The sequence below is a fragment of the Chaetura pelagica genome, unplaced genomic scaffold, assembly GCF_000747805.2.
Source record: "Chaetura pelagica isolate M959 unplaced genomic scaffold, ChaPel_1.0 scaffold210, whole genome shotgun sequence".
Lineage (NCBI taxonomy): Eukaryota > Metazoa > Chordata > Aves > Apodiformes > Apodidae > Chaetura > Chaetura pelagica.
Window position 1 is genome coordinate 1,351,682 of NW_009951862.1, and position 17,872 is coordinate 1,369,553.

The 17,872-nt window shown below is 47.6% G+C and overlaps 1 protein-coding gene across 1 annotated transcript in view; it reads left to right on the plus strand.

The window, feature by feature from the left end:
- BMP3 (bone morphogenetic protein 3) overlaps positions 1 to 14,443 on the plus strand; it is a 17,667-nt gene extending 3,224 nt beyond the window's left edge. The window contains exons 2-3 of the mRNA XM_009993903.1: positions 8,760 to 9,670; positions 14,252 to 14,443. Of these exons, the coding sequence (XP_009992205.1) occupies positions 8,760 to 9,670; positions 14,252 to 14,443 (1,103 nt within the window). The remainder of the gene's footprint in view (positions 1 to 8,759; positions 9,671 to 14,251) is intronic.
- Positions 14,444 to 17,872: the final 3,429 nt, after the last annotated feature.

The following is a 17,872-nucleotide window of genomic DNA, read 5'->3' on the forward strand; positions in this document are numbered from 1 at the left end:
GTTGTAGTGGCCCGGGGAGCTTGATGGAGGAAAGGAGGTGAGAAAAGGGTGAGAGAAGTAATGCCTCGTTGTCTTTCGGGATGTCATATTCACATTGTCTCAAGATACCTTAACGACTTGGCTTCTCTGTTCTGCTCCTCACGCAGCAGCATCCCTGCCGGATGAGGTCTGAGCGCCAGATGAGGGAAGTGGGGTCACGAACACATCCTCTCTGGAGCCTCCTTTTATCCGTGTTCTGCACGGGCAGCTGCTGTGGAGCCCCGGGGGCTGCTTTGCGTTGTGACAGGGCAACGAGGTGGTTTGGGGATGCTCTAGACTGGCTGCAGAGTCCTCCTGTGCAGAGGCTGGTGGCAGGACCGGCTGTTAAGGGCACTGGGAAATGAGCTTAGCTGCAGTATGATGTGTTACTGGTGAGTAATGCACCTCAGCATCTTTGGCAGTGGCACTTGGATCCCTCCGTGATTTACAGACCAAGTGTGCACAGATAGATTTAGGAACATGTGAAGTCATTTCTCACGGAGCAGGGGAAGAAGGGGATGGCACATTTCAAACAGCAGCATCCCAAAGGGACTGTGTCTGGGCAGAAGGGGAAGGTGGCACCACCTCGGTGCTGCATCCCCCAGCTCCACTCCTGTGCTTCTTGTGCATCTGAGCTCTGAAAGGGCTAAGTGGAAATGCCAGAACCCAGAAGTGACCCTCGCTGAGATGATGCTTCCCAAATCCACTGCATCCCACTGCTTGTTGTAGGAGAGCTGCCATGCCATGCCTGTCAGCCCAGTTTGTCAGTCTCTGTTTTTCACTGCACTAGGGGCTTGGCCCAGTAGCTTCCTCAGGGACTGGGCATTTAATGGTAAAACCCAGTGTTGGCTGGGAGTTTGTGACCCGTGTTGATTCCTTCCTCTCCCAGAAAACCCAGAGTTGGGTGCCAGATTTTCCCTAGGGTCCTTTTGGTGCTTTAGGGTTTGTGTCTTAGGAACAAGTGTTCTCCACTGGGTGTTACTGCAAGTATGTCTGTCCACAAGAGAGGCTTTAGAGGCTGGGAGTGTAAATTCTGTGGGTTTGGAGGACAGGGCTGGGACCCCTCAGTTGCTGCTCCTTCAGGGGAACTCTCTTGTCTTTCTAACATGACTGGTTTTTGCAGTATAAAGTCTAATGTGTGTTTGTTGCTTCGTTCTGAAATAAGCAGTTGCCTCACTGAAAGAGGGGGAGATAAAAAATTAAAGGGGGGGGGGGGATTATAATCCCAATATCTGCTCCTTTAAGCAGATCTGGTTAAAGGTATTTATTGTTCTAAACCTAGGAGGCCTTTGGTTGAAATCCCATCTCTGTGGTCTTTCTGATTATATTTATACTCTCACTTGACATTGGGTGGCAGCAGTCCTATAAACACACTATTCACTAATCCCTTTCCTCCTGCTCCAATACTTTTACAGTTCAAGTGCCAAAGCAATAAATTGGAAGCGGTTATAAGTTTTTTGACACTTTTATAAGTATTTATGCAACGTGTTTAACCAGGCAGCTGTTGTCCTTCTCTTGCCATCGGCAGCAGCTGCTTGTTTTGTATGGTCCTTGAGGGCAGAAAAGTGCATTTCCTTAGATCAAACATTCCTTGGGGCATCAGGGGCAGTGAAAAGGCTTCTTCTGGTTTCTGACTTTTCTGACTGTTGCGCTTCATGGGCTGCAAATCTCAGTCTCCCACAGGCTTCCCCTTCTCCTTAATGTGGCTGCATCAGTTAAATTAATAAATGATCTTGCCATTATTCCTTCAGCACGTTTTGCCATCCCCACTGCCAGCCCCTTCAGGAGACAGCTTTTTGTCTGCCATCAGAACTTCCCTAAGTATATGCCCATTCTTCCTGCATCTCTAGAGGCCTTGCAAAAAAAAATCTGCAGTGAATTTATTTGCAGTTTAACCATACGTTTTGCAATTTAATCTTATGTATTCAGGAGGGAAACTGGTTGTTTTCTGAAACACAGCTCTCAAAAGTGGCTGTGAAACCTTCCTGTCCTCGCTTTTCCCCTGCAGGGTTTCTGGCTCTTCTGCAGCACAGGGGAAAGGCCTTTCCTAGATCTCCCAGGTGACCCACCAGATATCTCTTTGAGACCCTGTAAGGTGGAGTGTTGTGTGATGAGACCAAAAACTGGTAGGATTTGCTGAAACTCATCCCCGTTCCCAGACCCAAGAGAAGTGGTGTTGCATATGGCAGCTGTGGTCTTGCAGTGGACAGCCAGTGAGGAAGAACTAAACCATGGTTAATCAAAAGAAGCATCCTGACAACTGCTAAATGCAAGTTTCTTGTTCTGTGGCTCAGTCCTCCAAGGGGGTAGGATGGGAGCTTCAGCCCTGTGTGGGCAGCTCCGAAGCCTCCATCCTACGCTGCCCTGAAACCTTCTGGAGCACCAGATTTCACAACTGGGCTGGATTATTACTGGTTTGTTCTTTTGCCCTTTGATTTTGATGAATGTTTGCGTGTCCTTCTGTTCAGGCAAAGTTGTTTTCAATTGGTCTTTCTAAATGATCTCCAAACATCATTGTTCACTTTGAGTCACTCCAAAAAGGCACCTTTGGTGCCTGTGTCAAAGCTGAAAGAAACCCCAGGTCCCAAAAGGGTATCAAGTGCAATAAGGATGTGCATTGTTCACAGGACACTCAGTTGGATTCCTGCACTGTTCTCTGTCATTGACTTAACTGCTGTAATTTATTTTTATTAATTTATTTTTAAGTCAAAGGATGTTCAGCCCATGATTTCTGAGGCAACTGTGTTGCTGTTGTGGGATGTCTCTGGGATGACACCAGCAGCCCTTGTCCCACTTAGGCCAGGCTCCACAGCAAGCTCTGCTTCAATAAAAATCCAACAGCAAAGCCTTTTCTGGTTCTTTACCTGCCAGCACCTCAGCAGTGAGTTGTTTTTCCATCCCTTGTGCCTCTAAAAGGATTATTGGGAGCAAGGCCAGAAGATGCAAGAGTCAGAGCCCAACACCTGGACAAGTGTGCAAAGTGGACTCTTCAACTCGAGTCTGTGCACCAGTTTCTCCACATGAATGTTCTTTTCTCCTGCCAGTTAGCCAAGTGACCAGACCTCCAGCTGACAGCAATCTGCTTGCCTTCAGTGCTTCCTGTGGAGGTGTGCTGGTCTGCAGCTTCTGAGGCTCAGGATCTGGAGGAAAGATCCAGTGTGGAATGAATAAAAGCGAGTGGAGAGATAAAAGCCTCAACTGCAAAACTTTCAGTCTGGTTTTGAAAGCACTTTTAATCATAGCCCTGCTAAAGGAACATGTCTTGCAAATGAGTCATTTAAAAAACTCAACTTTAATTGGAGGGTCCCTCTAATGATGTTATAGTAAAGCTATACAGGCAGAAATTACTCTAAACTCTTTTTTATTGACTGAATTTCAAGTAATCCTGGGTATTACACCTGCCCTTAGGCCAATTCTTGTGGTTTAAGAACTATGTTGTCCTTCTTTTTCAAAACACCTTTCTTTCCTTTGTTGTGGTATGAAATGCCCACGCAAACAAGGGAAACCAAGTACTGCACAGGGAAACCAGCTAGTCACTGGCTGCCATCGGCCTGCAAAAACCAGTAGGGGCCAAATTCTGGCCTCTTTGAGCTCTAGTACTATTAAGGTTCTTTTTTAACAGGAGCTTTAAAAAAAGGCAGGCAGGAGATGGTGAATGTGTGGGGTTTTTTGGTTTTGTTTGGTTTTGGGGATGGGTTTTGTTTAGGTTTGTTAGGGATTTTTTTTCTTGCTCTTCTATAAATAAAATGCAAGAAGCAGCAGCATCCTGGTAGTTTTTAGGCAGAAGGAACTTGAACACCATTATGATCTGGACAGGCTGGGCCCATATCTTCAAAGCTTCTCAGAGTTAAATGGGCAGGATCTGTAGGTTTGGCCACTGAGGAGCAGAATGTGAGTTTCCTGGCTTTAGTTCCCACCAGTCTCACTGTGCTGCCACACACGTGGATGACCTGTGCTTGCCATCCCCAGTCTGTCACAGCTTCTAGAGCAGGTCACTTCACATCTGAAGAGTTCTGGCCTGGAGAGGACAGGCTCTGCACAGCTTGGTTTTCATGCAGCTGACCTGCTGAAGTGGAGCTAAGCATGGTTATGAGAATTAGAACCAGCTTTTGGTGTTCCCAGATTTGGGGGCTTCATTGAGGCAACCTCCCTGCTTGCTTAACTGAGGTGAGCTCTGAGTTTGACACTGTGCTCAGTTTTCAGACCTGCTGTGGTCTTTCTGCTTATAAATACACAGCAGAGAGATCATTTGCTCACTGTCCAGCACGTTTATGATGTGCAATGTGCATATTTGTGGGTTTTGTGTCATAAAATCCACATGTAAGTTAGATCCTGAGCGTGCACCATCGCTGCGTCCCAGAGTTCTTTATTTAATTAGCTGACAGCTTTAATCAGGGTGGTGGCCTTGTTTTTTTAATCAAGTTACTAGCTGCTCTGGCCTTACCTGCTTTGTGAAAATAATAATTAATAAAACCATTTGGACTTGAAGCCTTTAAAAAGAGGGAACTGTATCCTATTTTTATTTATTTTTAATTTTTTTTACAAAATGCTGAAATTGGTAAGGGGGAAGCAGCAATTGAGCAGGAGTAAAGGTGGGAGAAAAGAAGAAATCTGGATTCCAAATCTGTGTTTTCTCTTCTGCAACTTGTTCCCATTTCCACCTCTGAGTGAACTTGTGTAGCTGGACTGTGAACCTGTGGAAACAAAAGTTTTACAATGGAAACACTGATACATTCTTAACTGTGCACTGGCACAGGAGCACCACTTTAATATCTCATTTAAATGATGGTTAATGATGACTATATAACTAAATAGTCCTCGTTACTGCATCCTTTTTCACCCGTGGGATAGATTTGGCAGTCCATAAAAACGTCAGTGCATCCTCTATAAAGGTAAACACACCAGACCTTAGTGGAGTCATTCCAGCTTATTGATGCCTGGAAATGCCCCTTGTAACAGGAACATGTTCATGCTGGTGATGTCAGTCTCCACAGACCTTCTGAGTTTTCTTAAAGTTCCTTTTTAGTGCCAGGAAGAGGGAATCCATGCAGCTGTGGGTTATTGCAGGAGTGGGAGGGTGCACAGGCTGTGCCTGAAGATTCAGCGGGTACAAACCCAGGCTGGGGGGAGAATAACTGGAGAGCAGCCCTGAAGAAAAGGACCTGGAGGTGGCAGTTGATGAGAAGCTCGACATGAGCTGCCAGTGTGATCTCACAGCCCAGAGAGGCAGCTGCATCCTGGGCTACATCAAAAGCAGCGTGGGCAGCAGGGCCAGGGAGGGGGTTCTGCCCCTCTGCTCTGGTGAGATCCCACCTGGAGTGCTGTGTCCTGCTCTGGAGCCTTCAGCACAGGAAAGACTGGGATGTGTTGGAAAGGGTCCAGAGGAGGTCTGTGAATATGATCCAAGGGCTGGAGCACCTGTGCTACCAAGGCAGGCTGAGAGAGCTGGGGCTGTTCAGCCTGGAGAAGAGAAGGCTCCAGGGAGACCTTAGAGCACCTTCCAGTGCCTGAAGGGGCTCCAGGAAAGCTGGGGAGGGACTTTTCCACCAGAGAAGGGCAGTGATAGGACAAGGGGGAATGGTTTTAAACTGAAAGAGGGTAGATGTAAGTCAGATATCAGGAAGAAATGCTTCAGCATGAGGGTAGGAAGGCACTGGAACAGGTTGCCCAGGGAAGCTGTGGCTGCCCCCTCCCTGGAGGTGTTCAAGGCCAGGTTGGATGAAGCTTGTGCAGCCTGGTCTGGTGGGAGGTGTCCCTGCCCATGGCAGGAAGGTTGGAACCTACTGATCTTTAAGGTCCCTTCCAACCTTAAGCATTCTGTGATTATAGGATTCTACTTGAGCTGTAGTGCCATGAGCTGGGTTGCTTTCTGGCCTCTCCCACAGCCCCAGCAGGGAGGAACAGCACCCTCTGTCTGAGTGACAACTGCCTGTGTGCTAGAGGAAGGCTTTTCCACTGTAGGCCTGGGGAGCCTGGACCTCCCTTCTCCCCTCACCCTGCAGAGCTCTGCCCTTACTTGTGCAGGAGACTGGGGCAGGGATGCTGGCCCCGTACAGGCTTTGCTGTGGTGCTGCTGGGGTCTGGGCTTCATTGGAGCACAGGGAAAGCCCACAGGCAGGCCATCCATCTAACAGCATGTACCTTCCAAATTATATCCTGTCATGCAGAGTTTGGGCTTGCAAATCCCTCCTCAGGCTGGCAGCAACATAGTGTGATCCCTTGAAGGGGGGCAGAGATTTCCATTAAAATCTGGCCTCAGAGTATCTGGGGGGTAGCAGTGTATTCCTTCCATGTGTTTTTCCTTTGCTTTTGTTTCCTTTTCAGTCAGCTCCTCCTTGCATGCTTAGGTGCTGAGAAGTGCTTCCTATGCTATTCCTATTAAAGAGCAAAGCTGAGTTGGCAGAACTCACTTTAGGTAAGAAAGAACTAGAAGACTTAGCTCAAGTACTGGTGCTTAGATAGAAACCCACTGCTCACAGAGCTGGGAGCTGTTTTGAGGGAGCAGGGGAAATTACTGCTCAAACAATACTGAGTTGCCACAGAATGACACTCTGCACTGCTGCAAATAAGTGTGAGGTTTCCTAAATACAGCTGCTCAGTCTTGCCAGGCAGTAAGGTGCTGGGAAACCCAAGTTCAAGGTGGCTCCAGCAGCTGCCTGCAGTGCTTACAGGACACTCGGGGTGCCTGAGATCTTCCCACTGCTGCTGTAGCCCAAGAACCAGCTCAGGCAGAGCAGCACCTTCTGTCCAGCATCCCTCTGAAGGGACATATTTCAACATCAGATGTTGTCTGTGTCTGCAACACATTTCTTGTCTGGGCAACTAGCACAAAGGAGGCTGCTGCAAAGTTTTCACCAGGTTTTGATTTATGTTGACAACATAAGGGGAAAAAAGCTTTTGCAATGCCCATAGGTTTCTGGGCCTGTGTTTTCCTTTCTTTCACCTGCAAAACTGACTTTATCCCTCTAGACCAATAAAGGGCTTTGTTGTAAGGAGATCTGGTTGCCTTTAAGACCTTCTGTGTCTTGTCACAGAGGGCAAATTGGGCAGAAGCCTTAGTTGGGCTTAGTCTGCCTCTTCCCACTGGCTGCTGAGCACTTGTTGATGAACTTCACCCTGCAGTTGGGTCCCCTCCTCCATTTCACATGGAGCTGTTGCTGGTAGCAGCTTAGGAAATATGATGGACAAGGTATTAGAATTGAAGCCCTACTTCGATTTGGTTTGGGCTCTTGTTTTGGATCCCTAGGGAATAGCAGGAGGGAAATCAGGCTGTTTGGATGAGAAGAGTTGTAAGAGTAAAGACTAAAGCCTCAGCTGGCATGAGTCAGTAAAACTTCACTGGTGTCAGATGTCTAAGCTGGAGGAGGCTCATGGAAAGCTTCCTGCATCCCCATGACATTTGCTTAGGTGCTTCTCAACCTCCTGACATGGATGAAAAGTTTAAACCCAGCTTCTGACCTTGGCTAATAGTGTAAAACTCCATTTATTGTGGCCATAGACTGTCAGGAGTTTCTGCCTGGGCTTGAGAACAAAGTTTCCTTGAAGTGAAATGAAATTCTGTGGAGGGAAAGGTGCATTTGTAGATATTTTCAAGGTGAATCCTCCGTGATGTGTCTGTCCTTTCTAGGGGAAGGGACTGGCCCTCAGAGTGCTTGTTTCAGTGCATTCCAAGAGTCAGGAATTGCTGTCACACAAGGGATGGGTTTAACGCGGTGTTCCCAAGTTGTGACAGAAGCCCAGGGCACACACTTGGGTTTGGCTGAGCCGGAAGCCAGCAAATCTGGAGACATCTGTGCTGGGAGCTGGTTTCAAGATGTTTGTGGAGACTGAGTGATGCACCAACCCCTTTGGAGCAGGGAGTGTGGAGGCGGTTGGGTGAGGACACAGCACCACCTGCTGCCAGCAGCGCTTTGGCAATGGGGTTCAAACGCTGAGAGCAGCTTCTCCAGGCTCCCTTCTCATCAAAACTCTCTATTCCTCCTGCGTCTGCCTCACGCCATCTAGGGTTTCTCCATAAACAAAGGCAGCTTGGTTTGTGTTGCGCTGCAAAACGCCAATTTAGGGCAAGCAGTGTCGTGGGGTTCTTATTAAAAATTAAAATCCAAACTTGTCATTCAACGTACAGCAGTGATTCACAGAATAACTTCTTTAACAGGCACTTAGGAGACATTGTAAAGTCTGGTTCCTACGACTGATGTACTTAGGCCTCTGCCAAATTGCATATTAACCTCATTACATTAGTGGTTACAAAGCAAGCAGAGGTCAGATCCCCTGATGTGCTTAGGACAAATGGAATAAACAGCCTGTTTAGGCTGGGGGATTTAAAAGTAGGATGGAAGTCAAAAGAAAATCTAGTTCCCCAGGCATAAGGGATAGCTAGAAATTGGTTTGGTACATTAGTTTTCAGCTGTTGGGAACTTAGCTGTGTGGTGCAGCATCAGGTTGGGCTAAATGTGTAAACCATCATAGAATCACACACTGGTTTGGGTTGGAAGGGACCTTAAAGATCATCTCATTCCAACCCCCCTGCATGGGCAGGGACACCTCCCACCAGCCCAGGTTGCTCAGAGCCCCATCCAACCTGGCCTTGAGCACTTCCAGAGATGGGTTTTCCACACCTTCCCTGGGCAACCTGGGCCAGGGTCTCACCACCCTCACACTCAAGAATTGTACAGCTTGGAAAGCAACGCGCTCGGTTCTTCCTTTACAGCAGTTTCTTATCTAAGTAATTCTTCTTCTAGGGGGCCCTGAAAGCCAGGAGATGTACATTTTTAACTTGACGTCGCTCACCGAGTCTGAAAACATCTTGTCAGCTTCAGTGTATTTCTATGTTGGTGACCTGCTGCACGCTAAGTGGAACTGTTCTCAATCCAGGGGCTGTTCTCGCCACGGGCACAGGAAACCTGAACTCCAGCTGCATCTTTCAGTTTGGACCTTTCCTTCTGCTGGGAACCAGACTCGGAGCCTGGGACGTTTCCTCATCAACATCTCCACTGCTTACCAGGATGTCCTTTCCTGGCAGTGGAAGGATATCACTCAGCTCCTGCATGAAGCCAAACGGAACAAGGAGCTCCTGGTGGGTGTCAGACTGGACCTGGTCAGCCCTCCCCCCTGGAGAAGGGCACCATCTCGCTATGAACCCTACGTTCTGGTTTATGCCAACGATTCTGCTATTTCAGAGCCAGAGAGCGTTGTGTCTAGCTTGCAAGGACACCGTCACCCCCTGGCAAGGGTCTTTCCCAGGCCAGAAAACCAGGTGAGGAGCAGCCCGGGGAAGCGGCGGCGGAAACGCTCCGCGAACGCCCTCCTGCCGCTGCAGAACAACGAGCTCCCGGGAGCCGAGTACCAGTACAACGAGGAGGAGAGGTGGGAAGGCAGAAAGACCTACAAAACCTTTCAGCCCCGCTTAGCAGAGAGGGCCAAGAGCAAGAAAAAGCAGAGGAAGAATCAGCACCAGAAGAGCCAGACCCTCCAGTTCGATGAGCAGACGCTGAAGAAGGCGAGGAGGAAGCAGTGGAACGAGCCCAGGTCCTGCACCCGCCGCTACCTCAAGGTGGATTTTGCAGACATTGGCTGGAGCGAGTGGATTATCTCCCCCAAATCCTTCGATGCCTATTACTGCTCGGGGGAATGCCAGTTCCCAATTCCAAAGGTACAGTCTTCCCTTGATTCTTTTGCACTGTTCCCCTCGACCGCGCGTGTTCTTCCCCACGCCGGTGAAAGGTCACCTGGTCCCTGTTTGGGTCTAGCAAATAAGTGGTGTCCCTGTCCTGGGCTGCAAAGAGTGGTGGTTAGAACAGCTAGTAAAAAGACAGGCTTGTAAAGGTAATTAAAAAAATATTACATGGTATTACTTTTTTTTTTTTGTCCAGAACCCAAATGGCCATAAAACATTTCCTGAATAGTGCTTATGATGTGTGAACTTGTTATTAACCTGTTTAATAAACATAATACAAGCCAGGTTCAGAAAATGGCTTGTTAGGCAGTGAGTTGTTAGGTCTCAAAGGAGTCTCTGCTGCCAGACCCACGCTGGGGCCAGTCAGCATAGCTGGCTGTGGGGAAGCACGTGCCTCCTGAGGCATGGCTGTCCCAAGGACAGGGGCTCTGTGGAGCTGGAGGAGCAGTTGGGGTGCTCTGGATCCAGGCCAGGTAACTTTTGAAATGCTCTGGTTTTTATTAAATCGCTGCATGTGAGTTAGCAAGAAAGGGTGATGTGCTCCTAGCCCTGTGACTTAGGTGGATGAACTTAGGGCCACTAAGATGATGAAGGGACTGGAAGGTCTGCCCTGTGAGGAAAGGCTGAGAGAGCTGGGGCTGTTCAGCTTGGAGAAAAGGAGGCTGAGGGGGGAGCTCATCAGTGCTTATAACTATCTACAGGGGGTGTCAGGAGGGTGGGGCCAGACTCTTCCCAGTGGTGTCCAGGGACAGGACAAGAGGCAATGGGCACAAACTGGAACACAGGAGGTTTAACCTGAATATGAGAAAATACTTGTTTACTCTGAGGGTACCAGAGCACAAGCTGCCCAGGGAGGTTGTGGAGCCTCCATCCCTGGAGACATTCCCAACCCACCTGGGCATGTTCCCGTGTGATCTGCTCTAGGGGATCCTGCTCTAGCAGGGGGGTTGGACTAGATGATCTCCAGAGCTCCCTTCCAACCCCCTCATTCTGTGATTCTGTGAACTCAGCTCCTTAAAATCAAATGCCCAATGTCATTATTAGCAGCATGGACCCTCCCTGGAGTCCACTGAAACCTGAAAGCAGCATGTGGTGCTTGAGGCTGGCCTGAAATGAAGGGTACACACAAATAATGCCTTCAGGAAATGTCAGTCAAGGTAGGGCTGTTGGTCTCACTGTAACCTCTCCTTCTAGAGCTTTCCTTCCTGCCACAGTGAAGCCTGGACAGTTAGTTCTGGAATTCATGTGGCATTTCAGTGGCTTAAAGACCCAAAGGAGTCAGCCTTTGAAAATGACAGGTGAAGAAATGTACCAAAGGGGATGGAACCCAGAGAAAACAAGCTGAGAAAGGCAGGAGTCTCTCTTTGCTGGAAAGGGTGACTCACCTGGCTACCTCCAACTGCAGTGGCAGGTTTTCAGGCATCAGGTCGAAGGAAAAAAATGAAGGGGAACAAGACAAGGTGGAGTCATTACCTTTGAATATCTTACACTGGGCCTTTTGCTTCATTGTTGATAGGAACCGTGCTCAGTCAAACAGGGAACTCAACATACAGATTAGAAATTCTAAAAGCACCAGACCTGGACTTCTCCCATTCTCACTTGAAGGACACATGAAGGAAAAAAATGCTGCTATGTCCCTCTGCCTACGACTGGGTAGCAATCTTTATTCACTAAGCTGCAGCTTTAGTTATTTTTTGAAGATAGTAAAAAGATGTTCTGCCAAATTTTTGGGTTCTGCTTCCCTGCATTGGCCTCTGAGATGTCCCAGTTCAGCTTCATCCTCTCAAATCTGTAGACTGCAGGACTGGCTGCAATTATCATGGTAACTAAGTCTGGTAGTCCCAAGGGAGTGTTCTTTCTCCTCCTCTTCACCCCTCACCTCTGCACATGAACACACTATCAGAAGTTCTTCCTGCCCTGGGAAAAGTTTGTGGTAGAAAATAGGTGACAAATCATCAGGAGAGATGGGTAGACAAGTAAATTGCATTTACATGACTTTGCTGATGGGGAGCAGGTCTCATTGCCATGAGCTAAGCTTGTAGTGCAGGCCTGCAGGGCCATAACCAGGTCACCTGTTTTCTTCTACAGGTTCCTACTGAGAAGCCTAATCCAGCCTTTAGGTGTGAAACTCTCTAGACTCAGTCGGGTGAAAAATTATAGACACTGGGAAGCTGAATATTTGCTGCCATATACTGCAGAGAGAGACAGTTCACTGAAACCCATTGAGTCTGGTTCCCCGAAAGCAATGAGTAGATTTCTGTCCAGGTTGGAGTTCAGATTGTTCCTTTTGTGCACTTTTTAAATTGCAAAACCCCAAATCACCTCATTTTCCAAAGAGAACGAAAAGCTAAATTATATAAAAATGTGAAATGAGCATCTTCTGGAGCCAGGTGTTATTCTTGTTACTTGTGCACAATACCTGGTGCTGCTAATAACACTGAGTTTGCAAGATGGTACCATAACCATCAGGCAATAACACACTTCTCTGTGCCTATGGGTATATCATGTTCCCTTGCCAAGGGCGAGTATGTAAAAGTTTTAGGAACAGATGTGTCTCTTCCCCCTCACACACACTTCCACCCCCAAATTTTCTGGCCTTACCCTTTTCCCTGACTTCAATTAGCTGCTTTGCTTGCTGTCCAACCCAGGTGTGTGGGGCTTGAGCAGGTGGGCCAGGCAGACCCTCTCCCAGGTGAGGAATGAAAGCTCGTACCCGACTTCATTTGCCCTGCTCATAACACATCTCCAATGGAATTCAAGAGGGCAGCCAGTCTCCCAAGGACACATGCAGCTTAGCAGGTGCAGCCTGAGCCACAGCTGGACTCATTCACACATTTGGCAGTTGGGGGTCAGCTCAGGATTATTTTTTTTCCCTCCAAAAAGATCCGGCTCTGTGTAACATCTGCATTTAAAAGGGACTTGGATCCCGGGTGTGCTTGAGAAAACTCTGACTCTCAGAGGATAAACAAAAGCAAGGGATGTGCAGGATTGGCCCCATTTCTTGCCCAGCCTTCCTGCAGGTGAAGTAGGTTCCTCGTGGGGAGAAGAAAGAAACATTCACATTCTGTCTAATGTCCATAAAGAGTAGCTGAATGCTCCCCAGTGAATCCTTTTCAATTCTGTGTCAAATGGGTCCAGTTCTCTCTTGAGACTAGTTTCAACAAAATGATGTGGATGAAATCCATTCTGTTCCATCTCTGTTGGAATTCAAGGAGCAGCTGCCTCCAGGGGGAAGTGCATTAGCTGTGAACTATGTGGGTGGATGTAGGGGCAGGTTAGACATCCCTGTGTGTTGCCAGCAGAGTTGGAACCCTTACTCCTGAATGTACTCACTTGCTACACAAAAGATACAACTAACCAGAATCTCCCAGTTGTTCCTGGGCTTTTTTGCATGCCAGATCACTGAAACTTGCCCCTCAGGTAAGTCCATCTCTGACCCCTAAGACTGATTCTTCCAAAAGTGAATCATCTCTTGCTGTGGCAAAACTGCCAGTCAAATATTTGGCCCAAATGGTCTTGTTCCAGGTATTTCTCAGTGGTATCTGACTGAGCATATTGAACTGGGCAGTTCCCAGGTTGTACACGTCAGAGGAGCTCTCTAAAGCAAGTTTCAAGTTTCACTCTTCCAAAAGCACAAGTCTTGGGCTAAAAACTGCTTCTTGTGCATTTTTTTGTGATTGGCTGCTTTTCATACAGACACTTGGATTTGGGAGGGTTTGGAGCTCTAGAGGTGATACTTAGTATTTTTCATTCCTAGGAATTGATTCATTTTTATGAGTGTATTAACGAACTCTGGTTGTACAAAGACAGTTCATCTCACTGCTCAGCCTTTTGGTCATCACACCAAAGTGTGTTCCTGTTTACATGACTCTAAATCTAGGAAACTTTGTCCTGTGGAGAAAATGTCCCCTTAACATGTAGGAATTGGGTGTTCTGTCACTTGGCAGTGTCACTTCAGAAGTGATTTGACATGGAAGAATGAGCAAAACCACCACAAGAGCAAACTGGAACCATTAGCATCGTGGCATCAAGTACTTCCTTCTCTCCTCTGGACACATTTGATCCACTTTTGTTTTTCCTGACTCGCTCATGTCCCACCAGCCAAACTTCCAAGTGGTGTTTCTTTTGCTCCCCTAATGACTCAGCCTGCTAGGACTTTGCCTCCCTCTCACTCAGACCAGTTTTATGACTAAATTGTAACTTATAACTAGGGAGAGACTACCTTGCCTTATAGGTACACCTTGCTGCCAGGTCTGCTGCCTGGGCCTTCTCCTGGGAAGGCACATCCCAGAGAGCCTAAGGCTCCTCCCTCAGATGGAGCATCACTCACATCCAGTGGCCAGAAGAACCAGACACATTCCCTGCTGCTGGCTCAGTGGCCCTGCTGGTGACAACTGGAAATGGTTGCCTAGAAGACAGATTTCACAGTCAACTGTTGCTCCTCCACAGGGCCCTTCTTGGAAAAAAAAAAAAAAAAGCCCAGTTGTGTTGTAGAGGAGGTGGGGCCCATTCCAAGGTGGGTGCAGTTCCATATTGTGCTGTGTCTTTTTCTTGCAGGCCTTGAAGCCATCCAACCATGCCACCATCCAGAGCATAGTGAGAGCTGTCGGGGTCGTCCCGTGCCTTCCTGAGCCTTGCTGTGTTCCTGACAAAATGTCCTCTCTTAGCATCTTATTCTTTGATGAGAATAAGAACGTGGTTCTTAAGGTGTACCCCAACATGACAGTGGAATCCTGTGCCTGCAGATAACATCTCGGGAGACCCTTTTTTTGGAATGCTGAGGTGATCACTTGGTATCGGGGGAGGGGATGGGAGGGGGTGTTTCATGATACCTACTTTTTGTTTGCACTGCCAATGCATTTCTTTTGGACTAAAAAGAGAAAAAAATTATAAATCTATCTATATATATAAACAAATCCAAACAACGAGGATGGAAATGGAATGGATCCCAAATAGCAATTCCAAGGAAAGAGAACATGAACTTCATTCGTCTCTGAATTTGACCACGACACAAGTCTTGGCAATGGGGACTGACTCTGTTGAGATCCAAGAGATCAAGAGGAATTGGAAAAAGACTCTTCAAGAAGGACATGCAGATCTATTTTTGTACAAGACTTGGGAAGCAGCAATTTTTGTCTCCCTCCATTTTGACTAGTGGGGAGGGAGATGAGAAAGATACTGTTCTTCATTTTAAAGCTAAGCTTTCTGCCTTAGGTCATCGTGGAGTGCAGCAAGGGAGGCAAACAAATCCAACATCCTAAGAGCCTGAGGTAACCCAACTGAAACGTAGATCTCCTTGGGATGACATGTCACCAACTGCATGTGTGCATTGCTTTTCATGGACATGCTCTTGGGAATTCAGCTTATTAGAGGTCAGTGTCCTCAGTCAGAAGAACACGAAGCACGTTACAAGTGGAATGGTGGTATCTCAAAAGCAGAGACTTTTCTTTCATGCCACTGTGGCAACTCAGCAGGCCAAGGGTAGGAAAGTGTCCCACTCTCTGAAGCAGCTGAGCAGCTTGTTCACAGCACATATTCTAGAATGTAGTTACAAATAATCTGTGAGTAAATCATGGTAGTTGATTCCTGGTATGAAATTATTTGGTGCATAATTTTTACCTGCAGTCCTTCACTACAATTATTTGATCAAAACTACCTCTGGGTTGGTGAGTTTTGATTGCTACGTTAATCAGATAGTAGATTATTGTTTTTTAATCTCACTTCACTTCTACTCTGGAAATGAAATTTGTTGTACCTATGCTGTCAATTTAAGACTTCTTACTAGCGAGTTTTGCACAGTAAAAACACTTTATTCACCAAAAAATTCATATGAGAAGCTACAAGCAGGAAAGAAAACAGCTAACAAACCTCACACACAGCTCCAAAAGTTAGTACATGTTCACAGAAGTACTTTAGACAGAAACCTGGTTTCACTTCCAGCAGCACCATCTATTGAGGATGATGCTTTTGAAAGCACTTGGGTCTGGTGAGGGTGATGTTTCAGTTTGACCTAAAGTAAACATCAAACAACCTTTTTCCTCAGTTACCTTCCTAACTGACTCTCTGAAATATTCCCAGGGAATGAATTCCCCATCACCAATGAGAGTTAAGTTCCCTACTTGGGAGTCAGCAGTTCCTCAGGGTACTGAGGGTGATGACAGCTCTTCTATGAACGTGCCTTTTTGCAGCTCCATGGATGTTTGGGGCCAGCATAAGTAGCTCAGTCCCTGATTTTGGTGTTTGGTGTCACTGGTGCCATAGTGCTCACCAGCCTGTGCATGAGAGGTGTGGAGCTGGAGTGGGTGACCAGGGGATCCCTTCAGCAATCACTTTTTACCTGCACAGTCTCAGTGGAAGGTGACAGGAGTTTTCACTCAAAAAAACCCACCAAAATTTAAAAAAAAAGCACCACTGAGTAGTCCCAGATGCAAGTTGATGCTTGTAGCCCTTCCCTTGCCCTGCTTGAACAGCATACCCCTGTGGTCAGATGGCCAGAGCCATCTTTATTGGCTCCAATTAACACTAATTAGCACAGCTCTCCAGCCTAATTGCTGTATGTGAGGATCCCAAGAGCTCTGTAGCAGCATTCTGCCTCCAAGGGCCTGTTCCCTGGAAAGAAAAGTCTCCAGCTCTAGAGAACAAGTGCCATATTCACCTTGCAGGGGCAGAACTGCCATCAGAACCAACTCCAGGTGGGAAGCTGTGGACATTGAGATCTAAGTTCCTTTGATCCACTTCCCCAGGCAGGAGGAAAACCCAACATTCCACGTGCAAATCAGATGGGCTTCAAAACAGGAGGAGAAAAACCTGTGCTTTTTCTCCTGGCTGAAAAGACAACCAGTTGCAGCCAACCAAGAGCATGTCATGGCTGTGAGCTGGTGGGAAGAGCCTGTCCCTGCTGTGGAGGTGAGTGGCCTCCTGCCTTGACATGAAGGTCAGGCAGAAGCAGTAGTGCACACAGGCTGCCTGTGCCCTAGGGCTCACCTTGTGATGCTCTGCTCTGCTCATGGGCCAGGTGTCACTGGGACCTGTGGGGAGATGCCACTGGCTGAGCTGGAGGCAGGCTGGGATCTCCAGGGGACACCAGGCCCTGCAAGCACAAGCAGGTGCAGTGGTTTCTGAGTCTTTTGTAAGAGCTGAAAGTCCATGATTTTTAAATTTCATAGAATCCTCGAATGGTTTGGGTTGGAAGGGGCCTTAAAGATCACCTTGTTCCAACCCCCCTGTGTGGGCATTTAGTGTGACAGTGGCTACTGTTCAAAACCACAGAAGCTCAAACAACAAACCTAACTACTTTTCAATTTGTAGAGAGCTTGTGGGAAAACAAGTTGCCTAGAACTTGACAAGGCAAGCTTTGGGCCAATACATCTCATCTCATTGTCCAAGGTGAGCTGGCAAGTAATGATCATGTCACCAAAATCATTGCCTTGGCAGCATTTCTGAGGCTCTTGGGGTGTGCACCTCTTGTCTTGAGTGGGAAGGTGGGAGCTGCTCAGTAGCTCTGGAGGGCTGGATTCCTTCCCACCTCGGCTGTGCTAGGATACAGCCCCTCTTTGTTGTGAACCATGTGGTGCAGAACAGGTACAATCTTCCAAGGAGAAGGTGATCTGCCTCTTCCAACCCTACGCTGGGTGTTCTCTCCAGTTAACCACCTAGAAATGAGACCTTTTACACCCATGGCTTGTTTTGCACTTCTCTCTGCAACAGGAACTCCCTGCACGAAGCCAGGTCTGGCATCAGCCACGTGTTACTAGTCAACACGGGCAATGATTTCTGTATATAACTTTGTCCTAGTAGGGACCTCAAAATAATTTCCAGCTCATGTTATTAATCACCATTTTAATCTCCAATCAGCGTGGGGGGGGGGGCTTTTCACCCCTGTTCTGGTTTTGTTTGTTGTTGCGTTTTTAAATCCTAGATAAATGGTTCTGCTTCCCATCTAATGATGTAGTATCTGATGCCTGCAGCTTGTTTTTATGGCTGGCTCAGAAGATGGGCAGGGGAATGTCTTGAGCTACACAAGCTCTCTCTTCAGAGAGGCTCTTCTGGGAGCAAAGTCCCCAGAGGGGAGCAGCCTGTGAGGAGGCCACTGCAGGAAGCTCTTGGAAATCCCACTGTGGGGAGGCTGAGCAGGGAATCCCCACAGGAACTTGTGCAAAGTAGAGAGTGCCAGATCAA